General features: G+C 43.3%; 1 protein-coding gene across 1 annotated transcript in view; it reads left to right on the top strand.

The window, feature by feature from the left end:
• FBN2 (fibrillin 2) overlaps nt 1-20466 on the top strand; it is a 140531-nt gene that overhangs the window by 14070 nt on the left and 105995 nt on the right. The window contains exons 5-6 of the mRNA XM_081930845.1: nt 362-457; nt 14651-14848. Coding sequence (XP_081786971.1) covers nt 362-457; nt 14651-14848 — 294 coding nt within the window. The remainder of the gene's footprint in view (nt 1-361; nt 458-14650; nt 14849-20466) is intronic.

Raw genomic sequence — 20466 nt, forward strand, 5'->3', positions numbered from 1 at the left:
TCTCCTAGGATGCTCTCAGGGTCTGGGTCTGTCCCCCACCCTTTGGTATAGAATTTCAGCCTAGTATAGATCCTTTTCCTAGAATCTGTTCATATTTTCTGACCTCTTCCCAACACTCTGCCGCAAACCTCACTTACTCCGTTGTATTATAGCAAGCGCTATCTCGAGCATAAAAGCAGGTAATTTCTTATTAAAGCTATTCTAAAGACTTATTGCAGGTTTCACTTAATTACCATGTTGGGCATAATGATGGTGAAAAGCATCCATTTTATTAATTTGTTCTGTAGAACTTCAAAGGGATATTTTCAATATGACCAAGTACGTAATTATGGGTTCCCCCCTTTTCTATTTCAAAACACAGCTGTCTGTGAAAATGGATGCCAGAATGGTGGTCGCTGCATAGGACCCAATCGCTGCGCATGTGTGTATGGATTCACAGGCCCACAATGTGAAAGAGGTAAGAACTAAAAACTTCAGGGAGGGAAATGTACATGAAATCAATGTGGGTCCATCATTACCTTGGTGACTTCATGTTTTCATATTTTTTTAGCTTATTGGTAATTGTCCATATTCTTGGTAGCATATAACATTGCAGAAGTTATTCAAAACATGTCAGAGATTTCATCTGAGAACAATTTTCTTTTAAATATAATTTATAAATCCCATTCTTTGTTAAACTCTTGGTTTCTTTGATTCCTAATTTTCCCTGTCATCTTTGCCAATTCTACATATTCAAATAACTTCGCCTGCCATTCCAATTTAGTTGGTGTTTTATCTCCCTTCCACCATCTAGCTATTAACATTCTCGCCGCAGTAGTGGCATACATAAATATCTTTCTTAATTCTTTCAGTATATCTGCAGCAATAATACCTAACAAGAAGGCTTCCGGCTTTTTGATGAAAGTTAGTTTGAACATTTTTTAAAGTTCATTATAGATAATTTCCCAAAAGTTTTTAATCTTTTTACATTTCCACCACATGTGGTACATTGTTCCCTCTGATTCTTTACATCTGCAGTGAAGATTTGAGCTGGTTTTATACATTTTCTCCAGCTTGCTTGGTGTAATATACCATCGGTAGAACATCTTCATAAAATTTTCTTCTAAAGTAAATTTTAAGTCCTTTCTCCAAAGCTTTCCCCAGGATGCCATCTGAATATTATAACCGAAATCTTTAGACCACTGAATCATCACAGATTTAACCTCCTCCTCCAGCAGTTCCCAAACCAGTAACAATCTACATTTTGGAAAGTAATTTAGTCTTACTTTGTAATAGATCTTTCTTAACTTTCAATATTTCAGCAGCAAACCCTTTTGTTTTGTCTGATTTAAATATAGCATTCACTTGATGATTATTTGATTAGCTAGGCCTCTTCTAGTCCCTCACCCCTACCCCGTGGGAACTGTTTATAGTGGGGTGGCTATAGCTTTATATTGACCTGTTAGCTAAACTTCTCTTGCCCTCACAACACAGCCTCATTTGCTCCATAAATTCAGGCCAAATATGTTTTTGAGTTGGAACTACGGATCTTGATGCCACAGCCTGTACTTCCTCAGGTTCTTGTCAGAGGCTCCATGCCACAAGGGGGATGCGGGTGGCGCTGTGGTCTAAACCACTGAACCTCTTGGGCTTGCTGATTGGAAGGTCAGCGATTCGAATTCGTGCGATGGGGTGAGCTCCTGTTGCTCTGTCCCAGCTCCTGCCAACCTAGCAGTTCGAAAGCACACCAGTGCAAGTAGTTAAATAGGTACCGTTGTTGCGGGAAGGTAAACAGCATTTCTGTGAGCTCTGGCTTCTGTCCTGGTGTCCCGTTGCTCCAGAAGCGGTTTAGCCATGCTGGTTGCATGACCTGGAAAGCTGTCTGTGGACAAATGCCGGCTCCCTCGGCCCCATAGTCTCCTTTGACTGGAATTAACCATCCATGGGCCCTTTACCTTTAGTAATAATGCATAACCAGCACAATTTGTAGAGTAGAGATCACTGTTGTTTAATGTACTGAGGCAGCAAGTGCCTAATGATAAAATAGCAAAACAGTGCTGGTAATTTACCTGCTTTGTAGCTTGAAATTTTAGTGATAGTCCTTAATTTGAAGTCTTAGAAGTTTATAGCTAAAGTTTCCGCAGATTTCTTGGGTAAACTGTGTTAATATTTGTGCAGTGTAATCCTACGCATGTTTACTCAGATGTAAACTACTGTGTACAGTGGGGCTTTCTTCCTAGTAATTGTGTTTAGGGTTGCAGCCTTAAAGAATTTATCGTGCTAATATTTATGTTATTGTACTTTAAATACAGAGATTTTATAGTTCTGTAAATTAAGGTAATTTAAATTAGGTATTTTCTCCCTAATATGGAACACATGTAGCTTTCCTTCAGATTGGCCTCTCAAACTCCGTGGTATGATAAAGCGTGACCGCTTGTTCAGCTATCTGGGTTTCTAGCAGACTAATTTCCGGGCTGGAGACAGGAGACTGAGCAGTAACTAATCACTGGCATGATTACAGTATATTTAACTTGAAGGTTTGCTGCTGGGCTGCAAGAAAGCACAACCTCTTTTGGACCCTCCCAGCCACACTTTCCTATCTATTATTTTGTATCCTTTATTGGAAACACTTTCTGTGGCCAGCTCTGCTTCTTGGTTTTTGAAGATACGCAGATAATCTAGAAGAATGTTCTTTGTGAACTGCAGAATATTTTTCCCCCTATGCAATATGAATTTTATGAAGATCGTGTGATTTCAGTAGTCATATGAATTAATAAAAATGTTGGGTTGTGTTTATTTTGAGGGTGGTATTTTATTATATTTAGTAATTAGATTTCTTACCCATGTATTACCATAAAGTCCAAGGGCAGATAATTCATACCCAGAATAAACCCATTGAAATAATAATAATAATAATAATAATAATAATAATAATAATAATAATAATAATTTATACCCCGCCCATCTGGCTGGGTTTCCCCAGCCATTCTGGGCGGCTTCCAACAGAACACTAAAATACAATAACCTATTAAACATTAAAAGCTTCCCTAAACAGGGCTGCCTTCAGATGTCTTCTAAAAGTCTAGTAGTTGTTGTTCTCTTTGACATCTGGTGGAAGGGTGTTCCACAGGGCGGGCGCCACTACCGAGAAGGCCCTCTGCCTGGTTCCCTGTAGCTTTGCTTCTCGCAGAGAGGGAAAGGCCAGAAGGCCCTCGACGCTGGACCTCAGTGTCCTGGCAGAATGATGGGGGTGGAGACGCTCCTTCAGGAATCAGTGGTTTCAAGATAGTAATTTTTTAACAAGCCCATTTTTTTCAGGGGGGCTCTTCTGAATATGACTTGATCAGATACAACTGATATTTACCAGAATAATAAAATAACCATCAGTGAAGGGAAGGGCTCCTCTCATTCGTAGAAGGCTAGCAAAAGGGAGAAGGCGTTTTTTGATTAATTCTTCCATCTTTAGCGCCCCCCCCCAAAAAAAATTTGGTAGAGCTATTCAACCCTTTTGACTAGATGATATAATGATAACCAAACAAATAAAGACAAAGATCCGTATTACTGTACTGTGAATTATGGGTGAACTCTAACATGAGCAGGCATTTTTATCCCTCCAAAATTTGCTTCAGCGGCTTGGAGAACCTTCTGGGCCAAATTTTGAAGGTAAGCATGAGGCTGAGGAGGGTTAAGAGAAACCAGAAGTCTAACTCTGCAAAGTGGATTTCCATTGTGCAAGCAGGCAAACACCGCTATTTTGGCTTAATAATATTTTGTATGCTTTGGATATCTTAATGATGATAATAATAATAATAATAATAATAATAATAATAATAATAATAATAGTTTTAGACTTGAATTTGGAGAATAGAGAAGGATTGTAATAGTCATGAAAATTTTCACAAGTTGTGAGATGAATTTATGTTTAAATTATATAAAAAGTAAAAAGTTTTTAATTATGTTAGAAGTAAATTCATGCCTTAAAGATTCTTGCAGCACATAACACTATAGTACGTAATACTATTTATTCAGCAGTATTTACTGGAATGTATATATTCACATCTGTATTATATCTATCTGTCTGTCTGTCTATCTATCCAGTAGCATATTTAAAGTTGGGTAGGATAGGTAAATAGTCGTAATTACATTGTTACATTCTTTTCTTATATGTGTGTGTGTGTATATGTGCCTAAAAGAAAAGTAAATAATTACAAGGAGGCACCCCAGCCTTATACACAGCCTACAAAGAGATAAGGATAGAACTTTCCAGGTTACAACTAGGGATGAGAAAATCTTGTCAATTTCAGTATTTGTTTCTCTCTTTTCCAGTCATAAGTTCAGATCACCACATTGCTAAATCAATTTGTGATTTTTTTCCCCTTATGAAAATTCACCAGCATTTTACTGTGAATTTCTCATAATTTGTACATTTTAGTGCAGTTTTCCTTAGTATAATGCATTTTTGTACATTATTTTCACTAAGACATGCATCGTTATGAAAACTTTACTTAGCACATGCATTTTTGTACAGATTACTTGGTTGGAGAACTGCATTGCAACATTCAGAGTGTCAGAGTGTGGATTTGACATCATGCCTGCGTTTTAGTTCTCATATACCGGTGGTTTCAGGAAAAGCAAATTAGGTAGATTCATCTTTATGTGTGAACAGACTTTCTCCCTCACTCCTAGTTGCAACATAATATGCCATTGTGCTACTTTTGTGCATTTATGGCCATTTTCATATGATGATAACTTGCATTTCATTATTTAAATGACGTATATCTAGTTCTTCATTGGCAGGACAGCTTAAAAAACATCAAGGCAACTTTATTATTATTATTATTATTATAATAATTTTTATTGATTTTCCAACACAAATTAAAAAAACAAAACAACACACAATACATAGACAAACAAAACATATAAACATGTATAATTTCAAAACCTCTTTTTCATAAACCTTACTTCCCAGACTTCCCCTTACCTCCCCTTTTCTGCATCCCTTTTTTAAAATTTCTTCAACAACCCCTCACTCCGATTAACTAATTGCTCATTTTCTTTTTTTAGCTTCTTCTCATACTTAGTCAATTACAGCTGCAATTCTATATTTTTTCCTTTCCCTTGACATTTAAGGCAACTTTTTATATCTTCATATTTTATTTTATTTTTACAGAAACAGGTTTCTTTTGAGCCTTAACATTTCCATACCTCATATTCCAAAAATCAACAAAACCAGCCCATCTTGACCAAAACAATTAAGCAATTTGTGGCACCTCAAAGACTAACAGATCTTGCAATTGCCTATGTTGCCACAAGACAACTCTGGGGGTACCAGGTACAAACTGAGTGTGCTGCTTGGGCCTCGGGGGGCTTGTAAAGCTGCATGCCCTTCTGGGGAGATTTAGAGGGATTCTTATTGCCATTGCATGGACAGGCAGCGTCCCCCCAAACCCTGGGCTGCCCCCGTGTGGAATAACGACTCAAGACAATGTGCTATGGGATTAAAATTGGTCACAACTTTGTTATGTTTCAGATGTGGGTAGACCTTGGCTCAGGCATTGGGCATTTATCCCTCCCAGTTCCTCGCCGGGGATCTGGGGAACATCAGGGTTATCCAGAGGGGGTGGGGGGATGGGCTGGCTCTGGAGAACATATGTTCAAGCAGAGAGAGCCCGCCCCCGTTATGTTGCCGTCGCAGGGGAGAGCAATGACAATCTCTTGGCGTACGGCCAAAGCCTCCCATCAAGACAACCCCTTTAATGGGGAACCCTGGTATCGCCGCCGCAAAGAGAAGGGTGGTGTGAGTCACCACCGCTACACGCCCACCCCCAATTTAGGGAAGATAGACTAAAGGATTCCGCCTAAGGCCTGATACCGCCCAAGTTATGACGTTTTGCTACGGCAAAAGCAAACCTGCCAATGCAGGAGAATTCCTTTCCGACCCTTCAACAGTGACCTTGATGTAGCAGCGCCTGCGTACCTGTGGAGAAAAGGTTAACTTGCAAAAGAAGTCTTAACGAGGGTCGGTAGGGTGGGAGAAGCTCTGGAGCCAACTGATGATTCCCAGGTAAGATCCTCCCCCTATTGGGTGGTCCCTCCCCCTACCTGGCCTGAGCACCTTGGCAACGCCTCCCCAGGCGGAATTAAGCAACTGGCTAAGGTAGGCGGAGACCTCCAGGTATCCCACCTGGGGAAGGCGAAGCCAAGCCTGTGTTAATGGTGCCGCATAGGGTTCAGTGGGCTGCCGGCGACCATGCAAAGGGTGCCCCCCATTTAATGTGGGCAGTGGTCATTCTGTGGCTAGGTTTGTGGTGGTGCATTTGGCCTGGTGTTGCACTGGAACTGCACACTTTCTTTGGAGCTGAATCTGTTCCCAGTAGCTTTCTATGTACACGGAGGCTTCCAAACGTCTTGCCTTCCATATAAACTATCCCTGAGAAGAAACAAGTCTGTTCTTTGTTTGCTTTGGCGTTGATTTCTATCCTCCATTCTCCTCCTTTTCTGGGTTACCTTTCCCTCCCAGTTTGGGGAAAGTCCATTATCTTCCCTCCCAGTTTGGGAAGTGGCTTGGCTGCAGCTGCTGGCTATGTGCCATAGTCGCTGTGCCACCTGTGGCGATCCCGCTTGTCTGTTTGCACTAGCAATGATCAGCTAGCACAATGAAAGCAGTACATGGAAAGTTGGGGGGAAAGGCTTCCCTCTAAACCAAAAAACATCTGAAAATAATCAAAAGTAATAATGAGAGAGAAATTTTCCAGTCTAAAAATCTGACATGCATAGGTTGGGCATGCCTTGTTTTTATGGGAAATAACTCTCTTCTGTGCTGGAACGGACTGCAAGCCTGAAATGCTGTTACGGCTTATCCTGTATGAATCCAATATTCCATTTGACTGCCCTGCTATTACTGACTGATTGCTCTATTCAAACGGTGCATTGTAGGGTCCATTTTAATATCCATATTTAAATTCTCCTTAATAACTGCTGTGTATGAAGGCTATGCCCATAAGTAGTAAGGCAAAAAAATTTATGTTTTTAATTTCCTTTGTGCATTTGTAGCACACTTGTTTTGAAAACAAAGCCAAACCCCAGCCCTTCAAGATTTTCCTCTACTGCTGCACTGCTCAATTGCGGGGCCCCAATTAGTGCCATTGCCTTCCGTTAAGAGTTTGGGTGTAATCCGTGACGCCGCCCTTTCCATGGAGGTGCAGGTTACAGCAACAGCCAAGGCGACATTTTCCCACCTTTGCCGCATCAAGCAGTTGGTCCCTTACCTTTCCCGCCCCGACCTGGCCACAGTGATCCATGCGATGGTCACCTCCAGGCTTGACTACTGTAATTCGCTCTAAACGGGGCTGCCCTTGAAGCTGTCCTGGAAACTCCAGCGGGTGCAGAATGCTGCAGCGAGGCTCCTCACGGGGTCTCTGCCATGGGAGCATATTCACCCAGTGCTTTTCCAGCTGCACTGGCTCCCGGTGTTGTACAGGGTCAGATTTAAGGTGCTGGTTTTGACCTTTAAAGCCCTTCACGGCTTAGGACCCTCATACCTACGGGACTGCCTCTCCTGGTATGCCTCATGGAGGACCTTAAGGTCCATAAATAACAACACCCTAGAGGTCCCGGGCCCCAAGGAAGTTAGATTAGCCTCAACCAGAGCCAGGGCTTTTTCAACTCTGGCTCCGGCCTGGTGGAACGCTCTGCCTCATGAGACCAGGGCCCTGCAGGATTTTTCTTTCTTTCCGCAGGGCCTGTAAGACAGAGTTGTTCCGCCTGGCCTTTGGCTTGGATTCAATTTGACCCCCCCCTTTCTTTTTTCCTTTCTCCTCCTGTGATGAGGCTGCATTTTAATGTTTCAATGTTGCATTTTAAGTTGTATTCATTCAACTTGTTTTTAGTATTGCTTGTTAGCCGCCCTGAGCCCGGCCTTGGCTGGGGAAGGCGGGGTATAAATAAAATCTGTTATTATTATTATTATTAAGTGTTTTTTGTTACTTGCTGACTCTGCAGTTCCCCTGTGTGCAAAGTCTGTGTTGGAGTGTGGTTTCTATTGCTTCCCCCCCTCACACTGGTTGCTCCTGTTGGTCCACCTGCCTCACTGTTTCCTACACTGGCTGGCAGCAGCTCTTCAGCATTTCAGACAGTGGAATTGAACCTGGGTTGTTTTGCTTTCAAAGCACCTTCTCCAGAACTGAAGGGGTGAAGGGGGAGGGCTGGTACAACATCCAAGGTTCAGTTTCTGGCATCTCCAGTAGGGCTTTGAATGTCCCCAGTCTGGAGAGCTGCTGCCCATCAGTGCAGACAATACCAACCTAGATGGATCAGTGATCTGACTTCTTATAAGGCAGCTTCCTATGTTCTTTGTTTTACACAAGCATTAAAGTGAAGTCAAGGTTGCTACTTAGCATGTATGTGGGAGCTCAAGCAATTATTATTATTATTATTACTCTGTTTCCCCAGCCACTCTGAGTGGCTTCCAACACAATATTAAAAAACACAATACAGCATTAAACATTAAAAACTTCTCTAAACAGAGCTGCCTTTAGATGTCTTTTAAAAGTCAGATAGTTGTTTATTTCCTTGACATCTGAAGGGAGGGCGTTCCACAGGGCAGGTGCCACTGCTGAGAAGGCCCTCTGCCTGGTTCCCTGTAACCTCACTTCTTGCAGCGAGGGAACCACAAGAAGACCCTCAGTCCTGGATCTCAATGTCTGGGCTGAACGATAGAGGTGGAGATACTCCTTCAGGTATACTGGGCCGAGGCCGTTTAGGGCTTGAAAGGTCAGCACGAACACTTTGAATTGTGCTCAGAAACGTACTGGGAGCCGATGTAGGTCTTTCAGGACTGGTGTTATATGGTCTCGGCGGCCACTCCCTGTGAGTATTGGGAGCAGCTAGATTAAGTTAGCAATCTCAACCCTGGATTCAGAGATGTTCTGCTACTATGGCAGTGGAACGCCTGTCAAATTCCATATCTACTCAGCCTAGATGGAAGAGAAAGCACACAATTAGAAAATATGAAATGGTGCAGTGGTAGCATACATCAGTCCCAGCATGATTTGAGTAGAGGATTGAAGAAAAGCATTTGATCTTTCATTTGTGAGACTTATCTTATTCTAAGCATAGTTAATTTTCTAGGGAAAATGACCACTTTTATTATCCTACCCCAACTGAAGAGACTGGCTCTCATTTCCCACATGCACTGTATTATTCCCAGCTTGCTAGATAACATTGTAAAAATGCTTTTTATTTTTATCTTGTCTAAATCAGTACATGACTATCTAATGTAAACAGCTAAAGCCTCATGGCAACCTCTTTGTTTTGGCTGTGATGCATTATTTTAAAAAGAATAGGTTTTTCATTAATGACCATTAAACTATTGGAATAAAATGTCTGAGATGATCATTAATGTATTTATTTGCAGCATCTGCACAGTTTGACGTTTTAATAGTCTGTTTTGTACAACAGTAGGCCAGAACATAAAGCATATTGGCAGATGCTTATATTTTGAAGAATTATATACAGAAATGAAACACGTATTGGGAACACAAAGGCATGATTTACTTGAACCCTCTAAAAGTCTGATTTGTGGGTTAGTGGAATGAGGGCTAAATCAGGGTGTTTGCTTAAGTGATACTATGATTGCTTCACTAAGTATTGGGCTCTCTGTCCCCTACCTAGAATGGAGACCCATCTCTTGCCCCACCTAGAGTAGAGGCATGGTTGATGATGCCAAAAGCTGGGACCTTTTCAGTGACTGCACCATCTTACCCCATGAAGCATGGGCACTTTTTACTCATGATATCTAGCTCTGCTTTAAAATGGTTTTTTAATTTTGTGTAGTTTTTTGGTATTTTAGTATATTTTATTCTGTTGTAATTATTCATTGTTGCAAGCAATATCTGAGCAATACTTGAGTGCTAGTCTTGCTCTCCCGGTGCATGGGATTATAATTGTGCGGAGCCTAAGAATGGAAGGGGGCCTTGTGGGGGTGAACAAACTATGGAAATGCTGTTATCTGCTGATCCCAAATATTTGCATTAGTGCCATGCCAGCCTGACATTGCTGATATAAGATCTGCAGCACAATCTTATTTGGGTTTACTCAGAAGTTAATTCAGCTGTGCTCAATGAGGCTTACTTCCTAGCTTGTGCATTTTGGAGCTTAGCGTAAGTTTTGTGACATTGCATTGGTGTCACTTTTGTTACATCCAGTCTTAGGATCTGGCTGTTGTTTTAAAATACAAATCAAAGATGCTGAAAAAGTACCATAAGTATATGTGTGTACATACAGAGAGATGGATAATTGTTTTATTATAGCTATTTTGTCATTCTCCATGTCCTGTCATTCCATACCTGGAGATGACAGTTTTCAGAGACAGAGAAAAACGTAGCTACTACATGTGAAAAGTAGGTTACTTACTCTCATCAAGGCATAAGATTTGCTAAGCAAAGTATAATTTGTAACATGTGTTCCATCAGTGCCTTTTGATAGAATTGTTCCCATAGCAACAGCGGGGCAAAAACAAATTGTGAAACTCCTAACATGACACTTGTCTGCGCACAAGGAAAATATGAAGTTAATTTTTGTTTATGTTAATTTTACGTTTAATTTAATTAGGTGTAAGGGAAAAAAGTGTCGTCAGCCTAAGCGTGGAATGCCTTCAGCAATGTGCCAGGTTGTTTTCCTATGCACCATGGCAATAAATCATTTTATCAGCCTTGCATAGGTTGGTTTGAAATGCCACCGGGGATATGTGTCTACGGAAATATTTCAGATCCATGTAATTGTGGACTCGTAGGCCTGATACACTGGTGACGTGTCCAGGATACCATCATGAATACATCACCATGTGTTGGGACTTATGAAATCCCTCAGCCTTAACGTAGAAATTAATGACTTGGAAGGTAGTTCTAAAAGGAAAATTAAAAGCATCCCACTGTAGTATCAGGCATTCCTTAGAAAGTGGTTATCCCTTGGAGTAGAGCTGATCCATAGCATGGCTTGATCATAGCATGATATGGATACTTTCGTTAAAGCCCAGGGAGCCAAGTTAGCACCTTGATGGACAGTCTTCTACTGAACTTCGTGTAAACGTCTTTGAGCATCCCATCCCAAAGGAAAAGTGGCATGAAAATATTAAAAATCCTATAGGCATTGGCTGATGCAAGTCTTCCTCTAAACCAGGGGTCAGCAAACTTTTCCAGCAGGGGGCCAGTCCACTGTCCCTCAGACCTTGTGGGGAGCTGGAATATATTTTGAAATAAAAAATGAATGAATTCCTATGCCCCACAAATAACACAGAGATGTGTTTTAAATAAAAGCACACATTCTACTCATGTAAAAACACCAGGCAGGCCCCACAATAACCCAGAGATGCATTTTAAATAAAAGGACACATTCTACTCATGTAAAAAACATGCTGATTCCCAGGCCGTCCACAGGCTGGATTGAGAAGGTGTTTGGGCTGGATCCAGGCCCTGGACCTTAGTTTGCCTACCCATGCTCTAAACCATGGTTTCCCAAGCTTGGGTCTCCAGCTGTTTTTGGACTACAGGCCCCATCACCCCTAGCTAGCAAGACCAGTGGTCAGGGATGATCGGAATTGAAGTCCAAAAACAGATGGAGTCCCAAGTTTGGGAACCACTGCAAAGGAACAATCCATACTCCCTCCTAGCTCAGCAGTACCTTAATGGCGTGATGGAACTACCACTGCAGCTCTGCCATTCCAAAAGCCAGGGCAGAAGGCAGGCAGTGCCAATTCCATTATATGATGGCAGTGGGGCAGGCTTAGAATCTAACAGATCTCAGCCCTGATCAGCTTCTTCCGGGAAAGCCCTCCTGCTGTACTTTTTGCTGGCTGCCACCCAGTAGAGATCCTGTTGGCAGAACTTTGCCTGGCTTCATGAAGGTGCTCTGCTCTAGCAGAGTGGCATTGACACTACTTTGCAGGTAGCGGGCAGGGGGAAGCTGGCGGGAAAGACAGAGGGACACCTAGGGCTAATCCAACATACACCTACACATCCGTCGCAAGGGGGCTTTGAATTGCTCTGTAACTAGTGAAATAATTGCGATAGGAGGAAGATGAGCAGGGTGTATAGCCCAAACAAAATGAAGTACCGTATTTTTCGCCATATAGGATGCACTTTTTCCCCTCCAAAAATGAAGGGGAAATGTGTGTGCATCCTATGGGGCGAATGCAGGCTTCGCGGACCTCTCCGCAAGCAGCGGGAGCGCTCCCGCTGCTTGCGGAGAGTTGCCTGCGTGCTGAAGCCCGCGCGTCCTGAGCTCAGCGCGTCCAGGCTTCGCGGACCTCTCCGCAAGCAGCGGGAGCCAGCGCTGGGCTCCCACGGCTTGCAGAGAGCTGCCTGTTTGGGGGCTTGGGTCGGGGGAAGCTCAGGCTTCCCCCGCCCCAGCCCCGCGCCTGGGGGGAAAAAATAATTTCCCCCCCTTTATTTCCCCCCCAAAAAACTAGGTGCGCCTTATGGGACGGTGTGTCCTATAGGGCGAAAAATATGGTAACTACTGATTTCTGCTTAAAGTCCAGAAGTTAGGGGCGACGGTTCCGTCAACTTTTACATGCACAATTTGTTCTTCTGTGTGAAAGAAGCTATTCGGACTCATAGAGCATAGAATAAAGATGTAATAAGAATCCCTGCTGGACTTCCAATATTTAGTAGACATAGGCGGCAGCCTGCGGAACAAAGCAAAAGTTATTCAGACTGACACAAACACTGCAATTGGGCAGATATCATGAACATGCAAAACAGGCCGACAGCCTTGTGATAATGTCCTATCTTTGCTCACCATTGCGGTACGAAATGGCAAGCTACACAAGCATGTTGGCTGTCCCTGCGCCAGCATGAATACGTTTCCAGTAGGGAGATCAAGCATCTCACCAAAAGGTTTATAGCAGGGGTACTATGCCACACTGAACTAAATCGAATCCTGGTGTGGGTGGCAGAGTCCAGATGGAAAGCTGCAAGAGCATGGGCATCTGTTTTTATAAGGAACCTTTTCCAGTCTGGGCATAAATTTGCTACATTTGAAACCAGCTTTTAAAACCCCTCCTTTAGTTACCCAGGTAAAGAAATGCATACTCTTATTTGATATATTTAGGATGGTACTTTTATTTGAATCTTAGCTATATTCATTTTTTCCTTAGACATTTAGCCTGTCCTTGTACGACCTGTTTTCCAAACAGTTCATTGAATCCTCTCTGACTTGTTTTATGTATTTTATGTATTTCAACCAGGGCTTGTCTGTTGCTGGTTTCAGCATCCTTATCCACCATGTCTTGCCCATCACGCAAGCCTTTGGGTGCTGCGGTGGGGTTATTGGTCGGGGTGTGTGTGTGTTATCATGTATTTTGTATTTTATACTTTAAACTGCTCTGTGTTCTCTGGATAAAGGGTGGTGTTTTGTTATACAAAACAGGTTATTTTTTTAATAGTGGCCTATATTGCAAGAGGCTTGGACATTAAGCGACTGAATACAAAACTTTAATGTAACCTGCAGGCTTGCCATTTCTTTTGCTGAAATGAAGGGGCAATTTTTGGCTTTGTTGCATTATAGCTGTGTGTAATGACATTGTTGTACTCCTTTCTTCATTGCAAGGCAACTTTGGGAAGGAACACTTGGTGCTGGAGAATGCGCAAGAAAGTATGACAATTGTTTTCCCATGAATCTTCTCCAGCAGTTGCCTTTACTGTAGCATCAGGGTGTCCCGAAATTGGCACATGTTGAGAACTCTAGCAGGGTAAACGTGTGTGTGTTTGAGTGTGTAAGAGAAAGAATTTTAGTTAGTTTCCACCATGATTGGGGGAATGTTAAGCACACCTTCCCTCCTGTCCACCTCCAGGTGCAAATTGTCCTTTGATCAGGGCAATTTGCAAGGGAGAAGAGGCCACCTCTCTCCTTAACAAAGCATGTGATCATCACCTGCTCTGAGCTCAATCAAGGTGAGTGACCACAAACCTCCCAGACCTAACAAGTCACCTGATCTTCACCTGATCAACTAGTAAACTGGGCTGTGTCCTCTCATCTACCTCAGCCTCTTAAGGTATATTCCCCACTGTTCCTGGAGCCTCAGAGCCTGTCATGTTCATGGAGAAGGGGACACCTCTGGTTCTGGTGTCATGTCTGTTTTCTCTGGCCCCTGTGAACTGCTGGCTGTCTCTTCAACATCCTCTGCTGTTCATTGAGGAGACCTCCCCAGCCCCGGCCTCCCATTCCCCATCTTCAGCTTGTCCCAGTGGCTACACCCTCACTGGGATCCTCTTCCCTTTTCTCGGTGTCCTGCCAGGTCATGATATCAAAGCAGCACTCTGATCAAAATTTGTGCAAGCTGCACGACACCTGCCCTGTCATTCATGTGTGGATAGTGTTTGATAGATATCTTTAACAATCCCTCCTTTTAACTGAAAATATAGACAAGGTACACTGAGTTCAAGGAATTTAAATCCCTAGTGGGATATAGCGAATTTGTTCATTTTTTATTTTAAAAAAGTCACAGCATGCCACGGCCCTTCAGAGAAGAAATGGTTCAATATGTTGCAAGCTTTCAAACGGAACATATTACTGCATCAGATAAGTGAAGTAAACTGAAAAGTTGCTCTGTTTATAGATGTGGAGGTGGAGGCACTCCTCAGGCATTAAAATGTTTCCTCTCAATTTCCAGATTACAGAACAGGCCCTTGTTTCACTCAGGTCAGCAACCAGATGTGTCAAGGCCAGCTGACTGGCATTGTTTGCACGAAGACGCTTTGTTGCGCAACCATTGGACGTGCATGGGGCCATCCTTGTGAGATGTGCCCTGCTCAGCCTCAGCCCTGCCGCCGTGGTTTCATCCCCAACATCCGCACTGGCGCATGTCAAGGTAAGCCATTTGTGTTACATTAGTTACTGCAATTTAAATGTTTTCCTACTGTAGAGTAGATCTGAGCAATTGATTGAAGCCAGATGTTTCTTCCCTCCTTTCTCATATATATATATATATATACAGAGAGAGAGAAAGTGAGAGTATATCCAAAATATAAAGCATTTCTGTAAGTGTCAAGATACTTGTTAGGCTGCATTGACATAATAATGAAACCAATGTGTTTGTGGAAGAATGAATTAGACCCACAGACTGTGCATGAAACACAAGGGTGAAAACAATTCCATTTACTCATTGAGATAGAGTCTCATATACTGCAATAGATGCCTTTCCCCTTTCTTGGGATAACCATTATACAGTCATACCTCATGTTGTGTCCTCTTCAGGTTACATGTTTTCGTGTTGCGCCCCATGGCAACCCGGAAAAACCAGAACGGGCTACTTCCGGGTTTCGCCGCTCTCGCATGCACAGAAGCGGTGCTTCAGCTTGCATCAGTTCTGTGTTATGGACAGGCCTCCGGAAGGGATCCCGTCCATAACACGAAGTTCTACCGTATATACCATGTCTGTTAAGTGTCTATCATTTCCCCTGAACAGGAGCAGCTGGTGGAGAGGGCGGCCACAATAGTCTCGGCCTCCCAGCAGCTACTGTCACCATGGGACAGTGAGGGGGCAGGTAAGGGCAGCAGAGAGAGCAGGGTGGTTTGGGCACCTAATCTGGCACTTCTGCTAGTGTGCCCTGCTGGCCTGACCTCATTGCTGCCCTACCCTATGTCTCCCGAGTCTGCAGCAGTGCCACCATGTCCTGAGTGGTGCTCTCCTTTGATGACTTTTGCTGCCCCTGTACATAATCAAGGCCCCTGAGTCCTCAGAACAAACTGCATTTTGGTAAAACAAGTGAATGAGTGGTTCCCAAAGTGAAATGTGGGGTTTACTAGAAAGGGGTGAGAGCAACTCCCCTCCTCCCCACCCCCCAGAGTTGTAACTGTTGTTCACAACATACTGAATTGTGAAATATAGGAGAAATGTCCATTTTTACTCCCGGCCTTGGCCAGGCAAACTTTAAAGTACCCTTTCTTGAAAATTGTGAGGGTTATTATAGTTATTAAGAAAACGTACTTCAAAGGTTTTTGTCCCTATAGGCACTGAGTATGTAATTAATGCAATTACGGGGCTGACACTAAAATCTGAGAGTCAAGTAGAAATCCTCATTATAGGGACTGGTTCTAAAATTGGCAGCCTTAACAAAGCAGCATATTTGTCCTTGTACAAAATGAGTAAGTGACATAATTTCTGCTCAGTGGTTTGATACAGTGATCTTTTGCTTTCTAAGGTGAATTAATATAACAATAGGTCGTTCTACATCAGTCAGACATATGTGCCAATTTTATTCCATTGGATCAAATCTAATGTGGAATGAGTAGAAAAAAAGTAACCAGTAGTAATTTCCTGTAGTAAAGGTAAAGGGACCCCTGGACATTAGGTCCAGTCGTGAACGACTCTGGGGTTGCAGCGCTCATCTCGCTTTATTGGCCGAGGGAGCCAGTGTACAGCTTCTGGGTCATGTGGCCAGCATGACTAAGCCACTTCTGGCGAACCAGAGCAGCGCACGGAAACACCGTTTACCTTCCTGCCAGAGTGGTACCTATTTATTTACTTGCACTTTGACGTGCTTTTGAACTGCTAGGTTGGCAGGAGCAGGGACCAAGCAACGGGAGCTCACCCCGTCGTGGGGATTCGAACCGCCGACCTTCTGATGGGCAAGTCCTAGGCTCTGTGGTTTAACCCATAGCGCCACCCGCGTCCCTTCCTGTAGTAACAAGTAGTAAATATATCCTTCCTTCTCCTTAGAACAGCCTTCTGCGTCCTGATTCCCTCCAGACGTCATTGGCATATAACTCCCATCTGCCCTAGCCAGCATGGCCAATGATGAATCATGGGAGTTGTAGTTCAAAAAATATCTGGGAGACACTAGATTGGGAAAGTCTCACCGAAAGTGTCATAGGCTTAGGCTTAGGCCGCGAAAGAAAAACACAATGTTTCAATAGACTTTCATAGGTCTGGTAGAAGAATTGGGTTCATGGCCTCGCACCCAAGAAAATAGTGTAATAACAGAACAATTGTTCATGTTGCAGTGGGAACACAACAGTGTAAACAGTTTTTATTTTATGTAATGCAGCCATATGGGCCTCAGGCTTTGCGTGTGTTCTTTGAACCAGCAGAACACTCTCAAAGACATTGAAGCACAGACATGAAATACACACATCGCTGTTTGCTACTATCTTACAAAACTACAATTTTTTATGCAGGAAAATTGGTATATTTTTTGAGAGAAGATATGCAAGCTTATATTCTGGCATGCACAAGAGGTGTAACTGTATACAAAACTAGATTCAGGTAGGTAGCCATGTTGGTCTGACGCATTGTCCAGTAGCACCTTATTGCGTGTCGAGGTCCCCAGGTCCACCCCAATAACTCACACATCACACAGAATTTTTTGTTTAAGATTTTTGGCAATAATTTTGGCCACAACTTTATTAAAATACAAATTTGTGAGTGGTTGCTTAGGCATTGGTTGCGACTATCTGCCCCCACCATGGGGGACAGACTGACATTCCGCACGATGCGAAAGTCAGAATGGGGGAATACACTTGGGGGTTACGCGGAGCAGGGAACCTGCCCTCACCCCAAATGCAACCAGGAGCTCATTGCTATGGCCCGAGCCCCCTTGACAGAGTGGACAAGCAATAGTTAGCCCCCAATTCCTTTAACGGAATCCCTTGTAGCAGCAGCATTAGAGGGGCAAGCACAGCCAATCCATGCCCCTCAACCAACCAAACCATAAACCAATGCCTAACCGCAACCTTACAAGTTGTGACGATTTGCTACACAGTAGGCAAAAACCAAATGGCCCCAGCCAATCAGCCAGATGGACAAAATTCCTACCAGGCCCCTGCTCCAAAGTAGACGACCCCATGACAGGCATAGCAAGGTCAAAGCGAACAACCCTATTCTAGGGAGGGAGGGACGGGCAATCTGATGCATGGGCTAAAAGAGGAAGCCCTAGCCTCGTGCAAGGAGTTTTACTATTTCTGGCTGTCAATCAATAAATGGCAACATTAACTTCTTCCCAACAACAAGGGAAGCCCCAATCGCATCAGTGGCCAACGATCAGTTAGCCCGCCCCCAACTTTGGAGTGTCCTGGCGGCCCCCACCGCAACACGTGCTCTCCATGAAGGAGAACACGCTTACCCAGAACAAACTTAGTTGGTCTCTAAGGTGCTGCCGGACACTTTTTAAATTTTTTATTCATGTATACAAAAGTGTGTGAAAGAAGCTGACCGTGGGAAGCAAAGTATGTGGTGTTTTTTAAAGGTTTTAGCACTGCATCTTTTGCTCTGTCCAGCCTTCCTTAATGGTAGCACGCACTGTCAGAACTCATAGAAGAGTTTGTTTGGCCTTCCTGCTGCGTCTAGGATTGGGGTTCCCAGTGTGCTGCCAAGACACGTCTGGACACTTCCCTTGGTGTCCGCTGAAGTGGATGGGCTGCCTGGAAGGAGAAGCACAGGCCCCAAGCAGCCTCACACTTTCCCCATCCATTTCCCCAAATGCCTCTGAGTCCCCACGTGTGCCCAGGGATTTTCTTCATAGGAAGGGAAAGAAAGACTTGGGGGATTCAGGAACTGTTAGTCTCAGTCCTGGTTCCTGGTCGGGAAAGCCTTTCTGCTGGGACCCAGGAAAGCTTGTTACTCCTCTATGTGAAGGTAGCTCCCCACCCCCCTTTGGGGCAGGAGATAGCAGTTTACTGATTACAAGTAGTCAATAAAATGCTTAAAGTACATTTTATAGGAAATGGGTGGAAGTTTACAGACTGTGTGTCAGGCCTGGAGGTTTTCAAGGGTATGCTCACTATATGAGTATCTTTTCTCTGTTGCTTATGACTCCTGTAGTTTATGGAGAGAAATGATTAGAAGTATGTCAAGGATTCACTTGGCTCTGTAGCTTCAGTGCCCTTGAGAATGTTTTTTGGCATTTCACGGCTTTGGCTGCCGGTTAACTGAGCATGACAAATATCCTTAAACTGTGCAATGAACAGTTGACATTGTTGCAGAATTACACTGTGGAAATTGAAAACAGTGTGGGTATTTTGCCTGTGAACAATGCGCATTTAAAACAACCATTTTCTTTTTTTACACTATGCAATTTCACAATTGCTTCTTATGGTGTTCTGAATGTGCTTCGCTCAACATGAATTAGGAACTTGGCTGCTGAGAAGCTTGTACTGTCAAATCATTTCAGAGAGAAGCAAAATATCAAAGGCATAAAGATAACATCAGACTTTTGACAAGGGACGAATCCTGAAAAGTGCTGAATATCCATAATTCTTATTAAGCCAGACACAAAGGCCAATTGCAAACATGGATTGAATTTGCTTTCCTGCACACAGTACTGTGTTCCTTTTGCTAACTAACAGAGAAACACAGGAACTGATTATGTGTGGCCTTTATTCAGACCATAGAATTGTGGAGTTATAGAGTGTAAGGGACCACAAGGATCATCTAGTCCACCTGCCTGCAATGCAGAAATCTTTCGCCCAATGTGGGGCTCAAACCCACGGCCCTTAGGGAAGATAATGGAGAATCCCATTTTCAAGTCATAATCAGGAAAGATTCCCTATTTGAGATCCAGATGGAATTGCTATGTCTTCCAACCAAATGAAAGAAGCACTTGAAATCACATTTGGTGCATCCTCAGAACAATCCCATAAAGGTATTTTATGGAACTATTTGACAGCCATTATCAGTTTTCCTGATTTGCCATTGAACTGAGCAACTGAGAGAATTCTGTTGTTGTACACCTCCTGACTTTTAATTCGAAAATATAGATTTCAAGTCCATGTCCAGATGTTCTTTCTCTTGCTTGGTGTGCTTGATGGCACATAACTCATATCTTCTGCTTTTTACTTTGAGAGATTATGTGGGTTTGTTTTTCCTGTTTAGAACAATGGCACCGTGGAAACAGTGGTAGCAAACAACTGCCATGTCCAAGCCATCGTCCTCAGTAGGACAAAGGGTTCTAAGGGTACCACTGTTTTCTGTTCCTCTTCCATCTAGGCCTGTGCCAGCATCCTGATCTTTATTTGCCCAGGCCCTTTCGCACAAGCTTTCCTGTGCTCATCACTTTGATAGGCCCCCTGTTTTAAGTGTAGGGTAGAAGCTCATTTTCCTTGCAAGTGTGATTCCCTTTGCAAGCTTCTTCCAAGCAGTGTATGTTCCTAAGTTTAAAAGAATGTATGTTCCTAATTTTAAAGAAATCTGATGATCTTGAATGAGATTCTGCATGTTGGCTTGTGGCCTTCCCTGATGTGTATGGTTCTGCTGTTGGCCTTTGATGCTGGCTTGAGTTTTGTTTTCATGCGGCTTTTAGAAGAGTTTAGATTGTGAGCTGCCTTGTAACCAAAAGGGAGGATAAACTTATTTGATGACCCTCCCCAATCTATGAGGTCATACAAAGAGGCCTTCCTACATGTCCTGGTTGTAACTGAGGCACATCTGGTAGGAAAGCTTCTGAGATGTGGAACCTCCCTGCCTTGGGAGATCTATCTAGCCCTAGCTAT

The sequence above is a fragment of the Podarcis melisellensis genome (assembly GCF_964234715.1).
Source record: "Podarcis melisellensis genome assembly, chromosome: 11".
Classification (NCBI taxonomy): Eukaryota; Metazoa; Chordata; class Lepidosauria; order Squamata; family Lacertidae; genus Podarcis; species Podarcis melisellensis.